Below are 16,240 nucleotides of genomic sequence, written 5' to 3' on the forward strand. Positions count from 1 at the left end.
TTCCATTGTTCATACAAGGAAAGCAGTCTTTTTTCTTTTCGCTGGGCTTCTTCTTTTTGAAAAGCAAGCATTTTTTCAGTAGGGCAATGTGGTCGACTAGAACGGCGAGGAGGTGGAGTTTTGTCAGTCTTTTCTTGTGATTCATTTTTCCTTTCGCTTGAAACTGCTTTTTGATGGCAATGCCTCTCAGATGACTCTGTTGACCTAACCCCTGAATTTTGTATATTTTGTTGGAGACTATCCTGCTCCTCAGACTCTTCTATATTTGACTGTTCTGATTCTGATTCAGACATTTTGCCTTACATTAACAGTGAAACGAAACAGACAGGCCTTCTATACAATCATCAAGATGAAAACAAATATATACACAATACTTAATAGTTATACAACTTATTTACCAGTATTGAAGGCAATGTAATGACGTTTCTAAGTGTAAACTCAATTAAACCAGTCCTTAAACACTTGAATTAGATTCTGCAATAATGTCCTTACACAAGTGTCCGATTAGATTTGGATATATTACTTGGAGCAGGAGACGTGAAATGAGGGGGAAATGTTCACAATCCACTTTTAATGATGAACTTTGAAAAGCACCTCACTTGGCCAACGTTACTCACAGTTCTGTTACCTTTAATTTCCTTGGATATGTAGCAATTATGTCCGTAAACGACCGTTCCACCGAATCCTTTAGGCTGCTGTTGCATATGCTGCAGAAGTGAACTTGAAAGAGGCTGTGCCTAACGTTAGAGTGTCCACCAGGCGATGAAGCAGCATAGCACCGTGAAGATACTTCCGTGTAGACTCCCTTGAGGTAGATCACAGCAGGCCACCAGGATGTGCGGAGAAGCTCTTACTGTAGCCCCCCAGCCAGATAATAATAATAATAATAATAATAATACATTTTATTTTTATAGCGCTTTTCAGGATACTCAAAGACGCTTTACATTGCATAAAAAAATACAATATGAAAATACATAGTAAAATAATCAACATCATCATCACCAACATCATCAATACCATACAATAGAAATCAAATAGAGCAAAACAATCAAAGCATAAAAGATAGAAAATTTAAATTTAAATTTAAAGAGATTAAAAACAGATGAAGAAAAGGAAAAAAGGAGAGGGACATAGAAATGATTGCATCATGTGTTGAAAGCAGATCTGAAAAGGTGAGTTTTGAGGAGAGATTTAAAAGTGGGAAGATCAGAGCAGTCGCGGAGGTGTTTTGGGAGAGAGTTCCACAGGGAGGGGGCAGCTATGGAAAAAGCTCTGTCGCCCCAGGTCCGGTGCTTGGTTCTACCAATGGACAGTAGATTGGCGTCAGATGATCGAAGTGAACGGGAAGGAGTATGATAATGAAGCAGGTCAGTGAGGTAGGGAGGGGCCTGATTATGGAGAGCTTTGTGAGTAAATAAAAGAATTTTGAATTGAATACGATGAGTGACAGGGAGCCAGTGAAGTTGTTGGAGGACAGGTGTAATGTGGTCGCGGGAGGGAGAACGAGTGAGGAGACGTGCAGCGCAGTTCTGAATATATTGAAGTTTATTTAAGATTTTGTTAGATGTGCCGTAAAGAATGCTATTGCAGTAGTCAATTCTAGATGTAATGAAAGCGTGGATCAGGGTTTCAGCGGAGGAAAAGGAAAGTGATGGACGAAGGCGTGCAATGTTTTTTAGATGAAAAAAAGCAGATTTTGTGATTTGATTTACATGATTGTCAAATGAAAGATTACTGTCAAAAATGACTCCAAGATTACAGATGTTTGAGGAAGGAGACAATGTAGAGTTGTCAATCGTGAGCTGGAAGTTTGTTGTGTTTTTTGTCAGGGATTTCGGACCGATAATAATCATGTCAGATTTATCACAGTTTAATTTGAGAAAGTTGGTTTTCATCCAGGATTTTATTTCAGTGAGGCAATTTGTCAGAACAGAAAGAGATGCAGTAGTGATGGATTTGGTAGAAATGTAAAGCTGGACATCATCAGCGTAGCAATGGAAATGAAGGCCATGCTGACGAATGATGTTACCGAGAGGAAGCATGTAAAGTATGAATAGTAGTGGACCAAGCACCGAGCCTTGGGGAACACCTTGGGATAGTGGAGCAATAGCAGAACTGCAGTTGTTAATATTAACAAACTGTTTGCGGTTTGTGAGGTATGACCTTAGCCAACAGAGGGCAGTACCTGTGATATTGAGTGAAGATTTAAGGCGTGAAAGAAGAACAGAGTGGTTAATGGTGTCGAAAGCTGCAGTAAGATCGAGGAGGATGAGAATACTAATATGTCCTGAGTCAGAGGAAAGAAGAAGGTCATTTGTCACTTTGATAAGGGCTGATTCAGTGCTATGTTTGGGACGGAAACCAGACTGAAACAGTTCAAACAAATTGTTAGAAACTAAATGATTTGTAAGCTGAGACGCAACAACACGTTCTAGCATTTTTGACAGGAAAGGGAGGTTTGAGATGGGACGAAAATTTGTCAAATTTTCTGGGTCAAGCCCTGGTTTCTTTAGGATGGGGGTGACAGCAGCCAGTTTGAGGGAATGTGGAACTGAACCAGAGCTAAGGGAAGAGTTTATTATGTCTGTGATGAGTGACGAGATGGCTGGGAAGCAATCCTTCACCAGTTTAGATGGGAGAGGATCTAGGATACAGGTGGAGCTTTGAGTTTTAGCAACAATCTCTGACAGCTGTATTTGAGACACAGGTGAGAACTGCGAGAGAGGCTGAGTGATAAATTGTGGTGAGACAAATGGAGGGCCAGGAAGGACAGGAGGGATGGACAGTGAGCTGTAAATGGTCTCGACTTTTGTTTGAAAAAATGAAAGGAAAGAATTGCATTTATCAACTGTAAAGGAATTGGAGATGTTATCCATTGGTTTGAGAAGTTTGTTTATTGTGGAGAAGAGAGCTTTAGGGTTAGACGAATCAGCATGAATAAGATCAGAGTAGTAATTGGATCGGGCTGTATTTAGGGCATCTTTATAAAGTTTAAGGTGATCAGAGTATGCCTGGTGGTGCACTGTTAGGCCGGTATTCCTGTAAAGTCGTTCAAGCTGGCGTTTCCGAGATTTCATTTGGTGGAGTTCTGGTGTGTACCATGGTGATGAATGGGAAAATGAAACTACTTTGGTTTTGAGAGGAGCCAGCTGATCAAGACAGGAGGAGAGAGTGTCATTATAATAATCGACAAGGGCTGAAGGATTTCTAGGTGGCAGAGGAGGAGAGACAGACAACTGGTTGATAAGAGAGTCTGTAAGAGCAGAGGGGGAAATTTGTTTAAGATTCCTAAACGAAATTTTACGTTTTGTTTTTGTGATGGGGGCAGGAACATCAACATCAAAGGAGACCGTCAAATGGTCAGAGACACCAAGTTGTTGATTGGAGATGTGATTTATAGCAACACCTGTCGAGCAGACAAGGTCTAGAGTATGACCCTTTATATGAGTTGGAAAGTCAACATGTTGTGTAAAGCTAAGGCACTCTAATAAATCCAAAAATTCATTAGCAAACTTGCAGTTGGTGTCATCAATATGGATGTTAAAATCACCCAAGAGGAGAACAGATGAAGAAAGGGCACTTAGATGAGTGAGGAACTCAGAAAAGTCAGCAAGAAAGGAGGGGTTTTGCTTGGGGGGGCGATAGATCACAGCAATGACCAGAGGAGTAGGGCCAGACAGCTTGAAAACAAGGTGTTCAAAAGAAAGTGCAGCAGGAATGGAAATTGTAGTTGTTTTAATGTCTGCCCTATAGATTGCAGCGATACCACCTCCTCGCCCTTCCATGCGAGGCTTAACAATGTATGTATAACCTACAGGAGTGGTCTGATTTAACAAATAATAGTCCAAAGGTTTTTGCCAGGTTTCGGTAAGACAAAGAAAATCTAGTTTGCTGTCAGATATAAATTCATTTAAGACAAGACTTTTAGTATTGAGCGAGCGAGTATTAAGCAAAGCCATTTTCAGGTGGCATTGCTGTGTGTTGGACTCCAAGGTCCTGGGGAAAGAACGAAGGTTGGCCAAATTTGCATATGGTTTGTTATGGCGCCGTGGTGGTAAGGTTGTACGGTAGGACCAAATAGATGGAATGCAGTTTTGAAATGCCATATTGTGCATACAAATGGGGTCAAAACCTCTGTTTGGAGGTTGCCACTGTGGTTCCATTACACCACATTTAACCATGTAGACCGTACTGACCAGGAATTCCAGCAATAATCTGGAATTTACCTGTGACCAACGTAAGGAAACTGGAGTTAGAACACAGAGGAGTGACAGACACCCCAAGATTGTCAATAAAGCAGACCAGAGCATTTTAACTCGTAGTACAGAGAGAAAACATGAAAATAACCTGAGATAGTCCAGTCCAGTTCACTTAGTCCGCAGCGCGGCCGGGTGAGATGCCGCCAGACACAGGCGAGGATCCGCAGCGCGGCCAGGTGAGACGCCGTCAGACACAGGGGAGGATTCGCAGCGCGGCCAGGTGAGACGCCGTCAGACACAGGGGAGGATTCGCAGCACGGCCGGGTGAAACGCCGCCAGACACAGGGGAGGATCCGGAGCGCGGCTGGGTGAGACGCCGCCAGACACAGGCGAGGATCCGCAGCGCGCCTGGGTGAGACGCCGCCAGACACAGGCGAGGATCCGCAGCGCGGCCAGGTGAGACGCCGTCAGACACAGGGGAGGATCCGCAGCGCGGCCAGGTGAGACGCCGTCAGACACAGGGGAGGATCCGCAGCGCGGCCGGGTGAAACGCCGCCAGACACAGGCGAGGATCCGCAGCGCGGCCAGGTGAGACGCCGTCAGAGACAGGGGAGGATCTGCAGCGCGGCCGGGTGAGACGCCGCCAGACACAGGCGAGGATCCGCAGCGCGGCCAGGTGAGACGCCGTCAGACACAGGGGAGGATTCGCAGCGCGGCCAGGTGAGACGCCGTCAGACACAGGGGAGGATTCGCAGCGCGGCCGGGTGAAACGCCGCCAGACACAGGGGAGGATCCCTGTAAAAAGGATAATGGTAAAGCCAACTGATGGTTTATGAAGATTTAATACTTTTTTGGTCTCACAAACACACCGTAAGAGCTATGAAAGAAACAAAAACAAATTACAATTTCACAAATGTCACTGAGAATACACATATGCGTTACAAAAAACACTGGTCACAAACAAAATACCTTGTTCCCGCTCTAGCTAGGGGCATATATTGCCGTGTTTCTCCTGAATATCCTCCCTCTCTGTCCCCTCCAGCATTCGCGCCTGTCCTGCTGAACTGCCTGACTCATTCACTCCCGTTTTCCCCACAGTTTCAAAATAAAAGTCTTCAATATTTTCAGTCATTCTTCCCACAATAATAAAACCAAAATAACAAAAGAAAACTGCAGGACAGAAATTAAATATACATAATGTTAACTTAAACTTCAGTTACAGCTGCTGCAGAGGAAGAGGAAGAGTTTCATCATGTGCAGCATCATAAACAACTCAGAGACCCACTGTATTTCACAAACAACAAGAACAAGAGGATTTTAGCAGAAGGGGACCTTTAAATCTCAACATAGTTTCAAGTATAGATCTTTTAATCAGTGTTTTTAAAAGCTCTTTTTCTTATATCACAGTATAATCCAGAAAGGTATGTGCCTTTTTATTCCAGTCAAGTTAGTTTATACAATGAATTAATTTATAATATTCTATAATATAATACTTTCTAAGAAGCTGACTCACCCATTCTCTTTGCTTCTTCTCGTACTCGCTGCATTTTTTGGATGGTGTCTTCATCTATCATGGATAACCTGTCTGCTGGGATAACGTACACCAGGCAGTGGATTCTGTCACTCATGCTGGGATTTTTGCGGTAATAGAGGTTGAGTTCAGTCAGTGGGCTGTTAGGGTTGAACTATAGGAAATATAAACAGCAGAATAAAATGTCAGTGGTCACAGCCTGTACAGAAACTTTGTAAGTGTATATCTATCTATGTTAGAGGATAGCAGCTAATGCTAATGCTGCTTCAGCAGTACTATCCGGGGTTAGCAGCAGGCTACAGGTTGAAAATACTCACCTCTGAACAGTGATAGAGCTAGCACTGCAGTTAGCGGCTAATGCTAATACTGCTCCAGTCTGGCATACCTGTCAAGTCTCCCGTTTTGGCCGGGAAACTACCGTATTTTACTCCTCTTTCCCGCCGTCCTCCCGTATTAGTATTTTCCCGTAAATTTCCCGTATTATATTAAAATAAAATTTAAAAAAACTTTATTATTGAGGCGACAGGGCACTGGTCACTGTGTGTCTCTAAACCAATGGTAGTGCCGGTTCAAAGAGAAGGTCCCGCCTTTAAAGCTCACCTTCCGCGAAAATCCGATTTTTCTTGTTTTTTGTGGAATACAGTAGGTCTCTCCGAGTTGAATGTGTACACCTGCACATTAAACTGTTTTGCAGCCCCCATTGTCTGCAGGAGCTAAGCAAAGAAATCCCCCCTCCCCCCCTCCGAAAAACGGGTGAATTTTGAATTATCTTTCTGCCTACGTAGGCAGAAACTCACAGACCAGCCCACCTTGGCTCGAGAAACTCCCAGAGGCGGAGCTGAAGCGACGCAACATCACCGCTCATCAGTTAGGAGGTGGGAGGCAGTGAGCGGCAGAGCGGTGGAGGGGCGTCGCAGTGCTCCTAGCCAATCAGAGGAGAGATATTTGCATGTATGAATATTCATGAGCAAAGCTGGAATCCGGTCATTTTGGACACACCCCTAAAACAGTCCATTAAAAAAGAGCTATACAGAGACACCTGAGCACTTTTTTTTTACAAAAACGGCTCACATGTCATTCATTCATACTAGAGACCACAACTAGACATTTTAAAATGAAAGAAAAAACGACGGAAGGTGACCTTTAAGGTGATACAGCCAATCAGGTTCCTAGTTTCGCGGAGCGCAATGTAGGAAAGCCCCGCCCCCCTCGCTGTGAGAGCTAGGCGGAGCAGCTGACGTTAAAGCATATCTGGATATACAGCGAGGTAACGGAGCTAAACGTGTAAACTATGATGACGCTGTTTCTGAAACAGTCGGATCAAACCGACTGTGTGCTTAAGAAAATACAGCTTGTGACTCAGTTAGCTTAACTTTACAATTAGATGTTCTACCTGCCCTGATCAGCCAATAACTATTTCATTTTCAAACTGTGTTTATTAATTTAGGACTGCAGGCCTACTGTAAGCTATAATGAACGAAACTGTATTTATTTTATTAGTTCAGGGCTAGTTTAAGAGTATTGTGGTGTAATTTATTATTTAGAAGGGGCAGAAGAGATGGTTGATCTGGAGAGAGAGAAAATGTGAAGAGGGCTGAAATTAACTGAATTGATCAGGACTGGACTGATCAATAGAAAGAAGTATTAATGAGATTACTAATTATTTAAGCCCCTTTTGACTAATATTTACTTATGCAATATATCTGGTCCATGTCATTTTTGTAAAAGCTGATGATTTCATGTAAATGTCTAGAAAAAGGTTTTACTTAGGCTGTATTATAAGAATTACATATGCAGGAATGTCCACAACATTTCAGTGTCAACAAAGATTGACCTGTCAGATTCTGATAATCTAATTGTAGTTTGTAAAAGGTTTCCAGGTGGTTATTTTAGATTTATTGTAAACCTGTCTTAAAATATGAGGGATTCTGAACCTCGGTTGGGTTGGTGGGCGACTCGAAGCAGGTGACGGAAAATTTCCCTTATTTTTAAGTCCAAAACTTGACAAGTATGGTCTGGGTGCTGGAGAACTAAACTGAAACTCCTGTATAACTCTGTACTTCAGTGGAGTGTCTTTACTGCTCCTTAATACCTGACTGATAGAATTCATACATAAGGAGCACCGGATTATAAGGAGCTCTGATGATTTTTGAGAAAATGTAAGTATTTTAAATGCATCTTAAATAGAACTATGAAATAGCTAAGGGTGGGCAATTAATAGAAAATCATATTTATTTTTTTTTCTCTACCTAAACCTCCTATCAGCATTATCTTGGATATATATATTTTTTTATTCAGTTAAAACATAGCAGTAGAGAATTTTGCACAGTGTGATTCTCATTCATCACAAACATCATTGAGGTAACAGCTGGATATCAGAACACACAGAACAGCGGAGATTAAAACACCTAGAAAAACTCACTATTATTACAGGATTACTTATTTTCTCCACTTACCTGGTAACCCTCTTTCACGTGTCCCTTTAATGTGCTGATGATGTCATCAGTGTGCACCCCACACTGGTTTCCTTTCTCTACACCCATGATGTCATTAAAGGTGAAAGGGAGGAATCCATCCTTTGAGTTTCCGACTTCACATTTTTTATACTGTATAAAAAAGCATAAAAGATATATATTAATTAAAAATAAATACATTAGCTACGGTTGAGAATGTTTAAGAATAAATGATTGATATTCTTATAATAATATATAATATTTATAATGCTGGTATCAGTATAAGTTTATATTGTACTCACGTATATGGTTTGACTGGTAGAACCCTCAGCAGCCAAGTAATTAACATACAGTCGTTCTTCAAAAATGGTTTTGATGGTGTTGATGACGCTGGATTTCCCTGCTCCAATCGGTCCATACAGAAGGAAGTTTAGCTGTTCGACTTCGTCCTCACCAATTTTAAAGTCTCTCAGTTCACTGATCATTCTGTCTTGACTTTGAAGAGAAAAATACAAAAATATAGTGGTCGACTGATTATACAGTATGCAGCAAATAAAAGTATGGTTCAGGTGTTTTATAAACGTTTATTTGTTTATTGTTTTGTGATCTTAAAAATGGTGCATCTCTAAAAACTAGAATGTCATTAAAGAGGTACTGTCATGTCTGGTGCTGAAAGCGCTCCTGTGTCTCCCACACTCAGCTCCGTCTGTGATTCCCAAGCCTCCAACTACAATACACCACCACACCATGACATCACGGATACACCTGTTAACATGATGCACCACGTGACTCCTCCAGGAAGTCCTGAGTACTAATCTCAAGTCAAGTCAAGTAGTTTTATTGTCAGTACTGCATATGTACAGGACATACAGAGAATTGAAATTACGTTACTCTCCTTCCCAAATTACAGCAAGTACAGATAATAGATATAATAAAGGAGAATGGGAGACACTATGTGTACAATACAGCAGGGACACAAATAGACATACATGAGACAGAAACAAGGTGCAGTGGTGTGGGGAGAAATAGATATATAAATATAAGTAAAAAAAAAAAAAGAAATAGATATATAATATAAAAGAGTGGGAGACACTATATGTGCAAAACAACAAGACACAATAAACATACGTAAGACAATAGTGCAATATTGATGGTGATTGAGATGGAATGACAGTATAAATAGTAAATAACAGTAGTGCAAATACGGTATATGGTATATAGCTTAAGGCTGGTAAAGTGAATGGGTGCTAAAGTTCTTAAAGTTCACAGTTTAATTAAGTGGAATTAAAGTGCGTATTGACAGTGCAAGTATATCAGTAGTGCAGGTGTTGTGTACTGCAAGTCCGTTTGGAAGGGACCAGTACTTTGTGTATTGTAGTGCAGAGTTTCAGTACTGTATTAGTGGGGGGGTCAGGATGCTGAGTGAGTGTGTGCTGGGGGCAGGATTGGGATGGGGGGTAGAGCAGGAAGAGAGTTCAGCATCCTCACAGCCTGATGGATGGGGCTGTCTCGCAGTCTGCTGGTCCTCGCCCCGAGACTCCTCAGTCTCTTCCCTGATGGCAGCAGGCTGAAGAAGCTGTGTAGTGGGTGGGAGGGATCTCCTGCCAGACGGAGGGCTTTCCGTGTGAGGCGGGAGCTGTACAAGTCCTGAAGGGAGGGGAGAGAGGTGCCAACAATCTTCTCAGCTGCTCTCACGATGCGCTGGAGGGTCCTGCAGCAGGATGCTGTGCAGGCCCCGTACCACACGGTGAAACAGCTGGTCAGGATGCTCTCGATGGTCCCTCTGTAGAAGGTGGTCATGATGGGGGTGGGGGCTCCAGCTCTTCTCAGCTTGCGGAGAAAGTAGAGACGCTGATTTGCCTTCCTGGCCAGTGACGCTGAGTTGGTGCTCCAGGAGAGGTCCTCTGTGACGTGCACACCCAGGAACTTGGTGCTGCTCACCCTCTCCACAGCAGTTCCGTTGATGAACAGAGGAGTGTGCAGTGTGTGAGTTCTCCAGAAGTCCACAACAATCTCCTTGGTCTTCTCTGTGTTCAGAGAGAGATTGTTGTGTTTGTACCAGGAGGCCAGGCGGCTCACCTCGCTCCTGTAGTGTGACTCATCGTTGTTGCTGATGAGACCCACCACCGTCGTGTCATCCGCAAACTTGGCGAAGAGGTTGGAGGTGTGTGCTAGTGTGCAATCGTGGGTCAGCAGAGTGAACAGAAGGGGGCTCAGCACACATCCTTGGGGAGCCCCTGTGTTCAGTGTGGTGCTGCTGGATGTGCTGCTGCCAACCCGCACTACCTGTGGTCTTCCAGTCAGGAAGTCTAACAGCCAGTTGCACAGTGAAGTGCTCAACCCCCATGATGGTGGTGGCTTTGAAGCATGTGGGAACCACCGCCTGACTCAGGGAGGTGTTATAGATGTCAGTATAAACCTCTGCGAGTTCCCAGGCACAGTCTCTCAGCACACGACCAGGAATGTTGTCAGGCCCAGGAGCTTTCCGAGCATTGATCCTGCTGAATGCTCTCCTCACACTGTCTGGGGACAGCGTCAGCACCTGGTCACCAGGAGGAAGGATGGATTTCTGGACGGGTGTGTTGTTGAGTGGCTCGAACCTTGCGAAGAACCCATTCAGGTCGTTCAGCAGAGATGTGTCGCTGTCGCAGGTCTGTGGCTGTGGTTTATAGCCTGTGATAGACTGGATACCCTGCCACAGGTTCCATGTGTCTCTGCTGTCACTGAAATGTTGGGAAATCTTCTTTGAGTACAGCCTCTTAGCTTTCCTGATCCCGCGGGACAGGTTGGCCCTGGCTGACCTCAGGCCTGCCTGGTCACCTGTTCTGAAGGCTGCATTTCTAGCTTTCAGGAGCTTGTAGACCTCTTCTGTCAGCCATGGTTTCTGATTCGCTCGAACAGTGATGGTCTTGAGGTCGGTTACATCATCAGTGCACTTGGTGATGTAGGCAGAGACAGTTTCTGTGTACTCCTGGATGTCTGTGGAGTTGTTGTGGGTGGCAGCCTCTCTGAACCCAGTCTGTTGTGCTGAAACAGCCCAAAGTGCCTCTGAGGAACCCTCTGGCCACACTCGTACCTGCTTAAGAACTGGTTTGGTGACTTTAACCAGTGGTCTGTAAGCTGGCATTAGCATAATGGTGAGGTGATCAGAGGCTCCCAGGTGGGGGAGAGGGGAGGCTCGGTAGGCTCCTCTGTGTGTAGTAAAGACCTGGTCCAATGTGTTGTTTCCTGGTTGGAAAGTCTGTGTGTTTAAAAAGTCCAGAAAACACACTCTTTGGGTCTGCATGGTTGAAATCTCCAGCCAGAATGAGAAAAGCATCTGGGTGCGCTGTCTGCTGCTCACTGATGTACTGGTACAGTTCATTCAGTGCTTCACTCCTCACGCTGTTGTTGGAGGTCGGAGGGATGTAAACAGCAGCGATCAGCACGGTGGAGAAATCTCTCGGTAGATAGAACGGACGGCACTTGATAATCATCAGTTCCACTACCGGTGAGCAGTGTTTACAGACCACAACAACGTTCCGACACCAAGCATCGCTGATGTAAACACAGAGTCCGCCGCCGCGGCTCTTACCTCCATCAGCTATTGCGATGTCCGCCCGATAGCATGTTAGCCGCTCCAGCTGAACGACGTGGTCCGGGACGCTGTTGTTGAGCCAGGTTTCGGTGAAAACATAAACACAGCAGTCTCTCACGGTCTTCTGAGTTGACTGAAGTAAGCAGATGTAATCCAGTTTATTGTCCAGAGAGCGTACATTGGCCAAAAGCATGGTGGGGATAGCTGGCTCGTGTGGGCTAGCCGTTAGCTTCGCTCGGATACCCCCGCGCTTACCCCGTTTCTGCCTTCTTGCCTGCCGCCTGTGGCGCTTCCATTGTGGGCGAGCTGCAGCGGTGGGGGTCGGTGGGGGTGCGGGTGTCCGGAGCACGCCGCAGACTCGCAGATCTTCTCGGAGTCCGCGGTTTAACTCCAAAAGTGAGTTTCTGCCGACTCAAGCAGAAACTCACGGCTGTAGGTGCGCTTCAGGACATGAACGCACGACAAAGACGTACAAAAACACTGCGACTCACGAGACAAAAACCACGAAAACGCTGTTTCCTCGGGAGAGAGAGTAGCCGCTGCATGTGCACGCGCCGCCATCTTGGATATAATCTTCGGCACTATTTAAGGACCACGCTCACGCTCACACTTCGCAGAGTATTTGTTTGGTTTACCTGCAATACAAAGCGTTTATCTTGCCATTGCTTGATTATTCTGTGTATGATCTATTTTCCGTGTTTTTCTGACAATGATTTTTGCCTATGAACTCTGGACTGTCCCCCGTTTATGGTATGGTGTCTCCCTGCTATCCTTCATTGGTTTTGTGCCTGCTTGTGTTCATAACCCCTGAACCTTTTAATAAAGCTTGTAAACTGTGTCCGCACTTGTCTGGTTCCCGTCTGGCCTTGACAAAATACTCGTCTGTCATGACTAAGACAGTGGACACAGAGTCGATTAAATCTGGTTTGGCAACGCTCGCTGGTGTGACCCAAGCCGTGGACGAGCTAGCTCGTCAGCAGGTTAACCAGCAGCAACCGCTAAAGGAGATTATTGGGCATCTCCGGGGCCTCTCTGTATAAAAACCCAGTCCTGTAGCCTCCCCTGTTATTACTCCTAAACGCTTCTGTTGGATCCAGGTTCTCTGTTTGCAAACTCGAAATTTTGGACGGCCACCCGGAGAAATGTAGTGGACCGCGCTCATGTCACACCTCGACGAGTATTTGTTTGGTTTACCTGCAATACAAAGCGTTTATCTCTCTGCTTGTGTTCATAACCCCTGTACCATCTCAGCCTTTTAACGAAGTCTGTAAACTGTAAGCGCACTTGTCTGGTTCCTGTCTGGCCCTGACAGTTACTTTATTTCAGTAATTCAGTTGAAAATGTGAAACTCATATATTATATAGATGTATTAAACACAGAGTGATCTATTTTAAGTGTTTATTTATTTTATTGTTGACTATTATGATTATTAATAAGAATATTATATAAGACCAATTGGTACTTTTGGCAGTGTGGGCGACTATATAGCTTTCCAGTCAACAAATCATGTAACTATGTTTTTTTTTTTTTTTTAAAGCTGCATAAGTTATAATGTTAAAGTTATGCAGAGAAAATGCACGGGCTTGGGACTGTTCGAGCTTCTCTTCTTCAGAAACAAAACAATCTAGCTAAATAAAACTAATAATAAAATTAATAACTAATTTTTAAAATATTTAAATCATTTTTATAGAAAAACAAAAAATGGCAGGACTAAAACTGTATGTAACAGTATGTAAATCACTTGGCCTTGGCTATAGAAATAACCCAGTAAAGTACACTGCTACAGTAAAATGATTCACTTCTGAGCAAAGAGACAAGTTTCCAAAACAATTAATTTATTTTCCACACAAAATAGAAATCTCATTCACATTTATTTTTACTTTCATTAAAACATTGGTACCAAATCAAGAATATAGTTATTCAATTAAAACACAGGGCTCTTTAGGCAACTGAACACCACTGCATAAATCCACACATCCAAGGGGCCTGGAGATAAACAGGTAGACAAGAGAGAAAGGGAAATTTAACACCCAAAAATCTGATTAGTCACACGTGTTTATAAATACCAACAAAAGATCTCACAGCTTAAAACCTCACACTTTCAAAAGTGACAAAAGTATTTCCCTAATTGTTACTCTTAGGTCTAACCAGGCTTCCAAGAACCACTAGCAAAAGTGTTATGATGGCAGTGACTTAATACAGCCCATAAAGTCTCTAGTTTAGTCTACTGAGCGAAACATTATACAAAATAATATTAATCAAAAGAAACAAATAAAACAGAAACAAACAAACCAATATACTCAAAATAAACCAAAACGATCTCCAAACAAATCAAAATAAAACAGAATAATTACAAAACAGCAGCTAGCTAGAGGTCAGTCCTACAAAAAGAATGAAATTGAAAACTGTTAAGAGACTTACAATATCACTTACAATATCTTGAACAAAAACAAGAACTAGTTTTTACCTTAAAACCCGAATGGCTGGGCCTACCGTACATAAAATCAAGGCAATAGTCAGGAACTGATCCTAATAAAACAAAGTCATTAAACACAAAAGATAAGAAATACTAACACATTAGCTTTTAATCAAGTACTTAAAAACAGTAATCATTACCTTAAAAGCATGAACAGCATTGGCTTCAAACAGGAGCTTCCAGCAGCAGCTAGAGGGGCAAATCAGAAATGGAGAGCAAGGGTGCATGTGTTGTCTGCTTTAAAGAGGCCAAAGGGGCTAATTGACAGGGCCTAAACCAATCAGAGCATGGAAGAAACCATTTTGCTAATTAGCCACTACATGGAGGGGGGAAAACAACAACAACTAGATTGCAGTTCCTGCAGAAACTGCGAGTGTGATTGCAGAGCTGACCGGGGTACCCAAACTTTTGACCAGTTGCTCCATTACACACAGTACTGGGGCTCTGGGGTGTCCAAACTTTTGACCCGTGGCTCCATTACACACAGTACTGGGGCTCTGGGGTGTCCAAACTTTTGACCGATAGCTCCATTACACACAGTACTGGGTGGCCGGGGTGTCCAAACTTTTGACCCGTGGCTCCATTACACACAGTACTGGGGGGCCGGGGTGTCCAAACTTTTGACCCGTGGCTCCATTACACACAGTACTGGGGGGCCGGGGTGTCCAAACTTTTGACCTAATGCTGTTTTATCCCATAGCTGCTCCATTACACACAGTACTGGAGTTCTAGCTACCTGTCCTTCGATCTAGCTGCCGTCCTCCGATTGGCCCCATTCATTCCAATGGGGCCACTTCGTACGACATTCGTACGAAATCCGTACGTCGTAACTTTTCGTAACGCATATTTTCGGAAAGAGCTCAATAAGTTCTACAGGTCCTCAATTGGTTTCATCTTCGTATTTCAAAAATTGCGACGTCCACGGGCGTGCAAAGTTCTGCCCATTCATTTTCAATGGGCAAAAAAACGCGTACTTACGAAGTTTTTACGAAAAACGTAAGTCCGATCGGAAAGCTGTATACAAGCCCACCATTCCCGATATGGACGCACGTTTTCTCTTTTGAACGAAGTCGATATTTTGAAAACTGCGGCACTAGTTAACCGGACAAAAAACAGGTGGAATAATAATAATAACTAGATTGCAGTTCCTGCAGAAACTGCGAGTGTGATTGCAGTGCTGGCTGGTATCTGCTAAGGTGTTACTAGGTGGTTGCTAGGGTGTTGCTAGGCGGTTGGTAAGGTGTTGCTATGGTATCCGGGATGGTTGCTAAGGTGTTGCTAGGTGGTTGCTAGGGTGTTGCTAGGAGGTTGCTAAGGTGTTGCTATGGTATCCGGGGTGGTTACTAAGGTGCTTCTAAGTGGTTGCTAGGTGGTTGCTAAGTTGTTGCTAGGCGGTTTCTAAGGTGTTGCTATGGTATCCGGGATGGTTGCTAAGGTGTTGCTAGGTGGTTGCTAGGTAGTTGCTAAGGTGTTGCTAGGCGGTTGCTAAGGTGTTGCTATGGTATCCGGGGTGGTTGCTAAGGTGTTGCTAGGTGGTTGCTAGGTGGTTGCTAGGGTGTTGCTAGGCGGTTGCTAAGGTGTTGCTATGGTATCCGGGGTGGTTGCTAAGGTGTTGCTAGGTGGTTGCTAGGTGGTTGCTAGGGTGTTGCTAGGCGGTTGCTAAGGTGTTGCTATGGTATCCAGGGTGGTTGCTAAGGTGTTGCTAGGTGGTTGCTAGGTGGTTGCTAGGGTGTTGCTAGGCGGTTGCTAAGGTGTTGCTATGGTATCCGGGGTGGTTGCTAAGGTGTTGCTAGGTGGTTGCTAGGTGGTTGCTAAGGTGTTGCTAGGCGGTTGCTAAGGTGTTGCTATGGTATCCAGGGTGGTTGCTAAGGTGTTGCTAGGTGGTTGCTAGGTGGTTGCTAGGGTGTTGCTAGGCGGTTGCTAAGGTGTTGCTATGGTATCCGGGGTGGTTGCTAAGGTGTTGCTAGGTGGTTGCTAGGTGGTTGCTAGGGTGTTGCTAGGCGG

General features: G+C 44.1%; 1 protein-coding gene and 1 long non-coding RNA gene across 3 annotated transcripts in view; both read right to left on the reverse strand.

Annotated features, from left to right (window-relative positions):
• Nucleotides 1-16,240, reverse strand: part of LOC103041414 (interferon-induced protein 44) — a 67,798-nt gene that overhangs the window by 8,568 nt on the left and 42,990 nt on the right. For both annotated transcript variants that reach the window (XM_049480759.1, XM_049480758.1), the window contains exons 5-7: nucleotides 8,486-8,678; nucleotides 8,187-8,336; nucleotides 5,713-5,884 (exon numbers count right to left, since the gene is read on the reverse strand). In XM_049480759.1, the coding sequence (XP_049336716.1) occupies nucleotides 5,713-5,884; nucleotides 8,187-8,336; nucleotides 8,486-8,678 (515 nt within the window). The remainder of the gene's footprint in view (nucleotides 1-5,712; nucleotides 5,885-8,186; nucleotides 8,337-8,485; nucleotides 8,679-16,240) is intronic.
• On the reverse strand, nucleotides 13,575-14,455 carry LOC125802505 (uncharacterized). Its single transcript, XR_007439634.1, has 2 exons — nucleotides 14,377-14,455; nucleotides 13,575-14,289 (listed from the first exon to the last, which is right to left on the reverse strand). It is a non-coding gene; the product is annotated as an uncharacterized LOC125802505 (long non-coding RNA).

This window comes from Astyanax mexicanus, chromosome 6 (assembly GCF_023375975.1).
Source record: "Astyanax mexicanus isolate ESR-SI-001 chromosome 6, AstMex3_surface, whole genome shotgun sequence".
Classification (NCBI taxonomy): Eukaryota; Metazoa; Chordata; class Actinopteri; order Characiformes; family Acestrorhamphidae; genus Astyanax; species Astyanax mexicanus.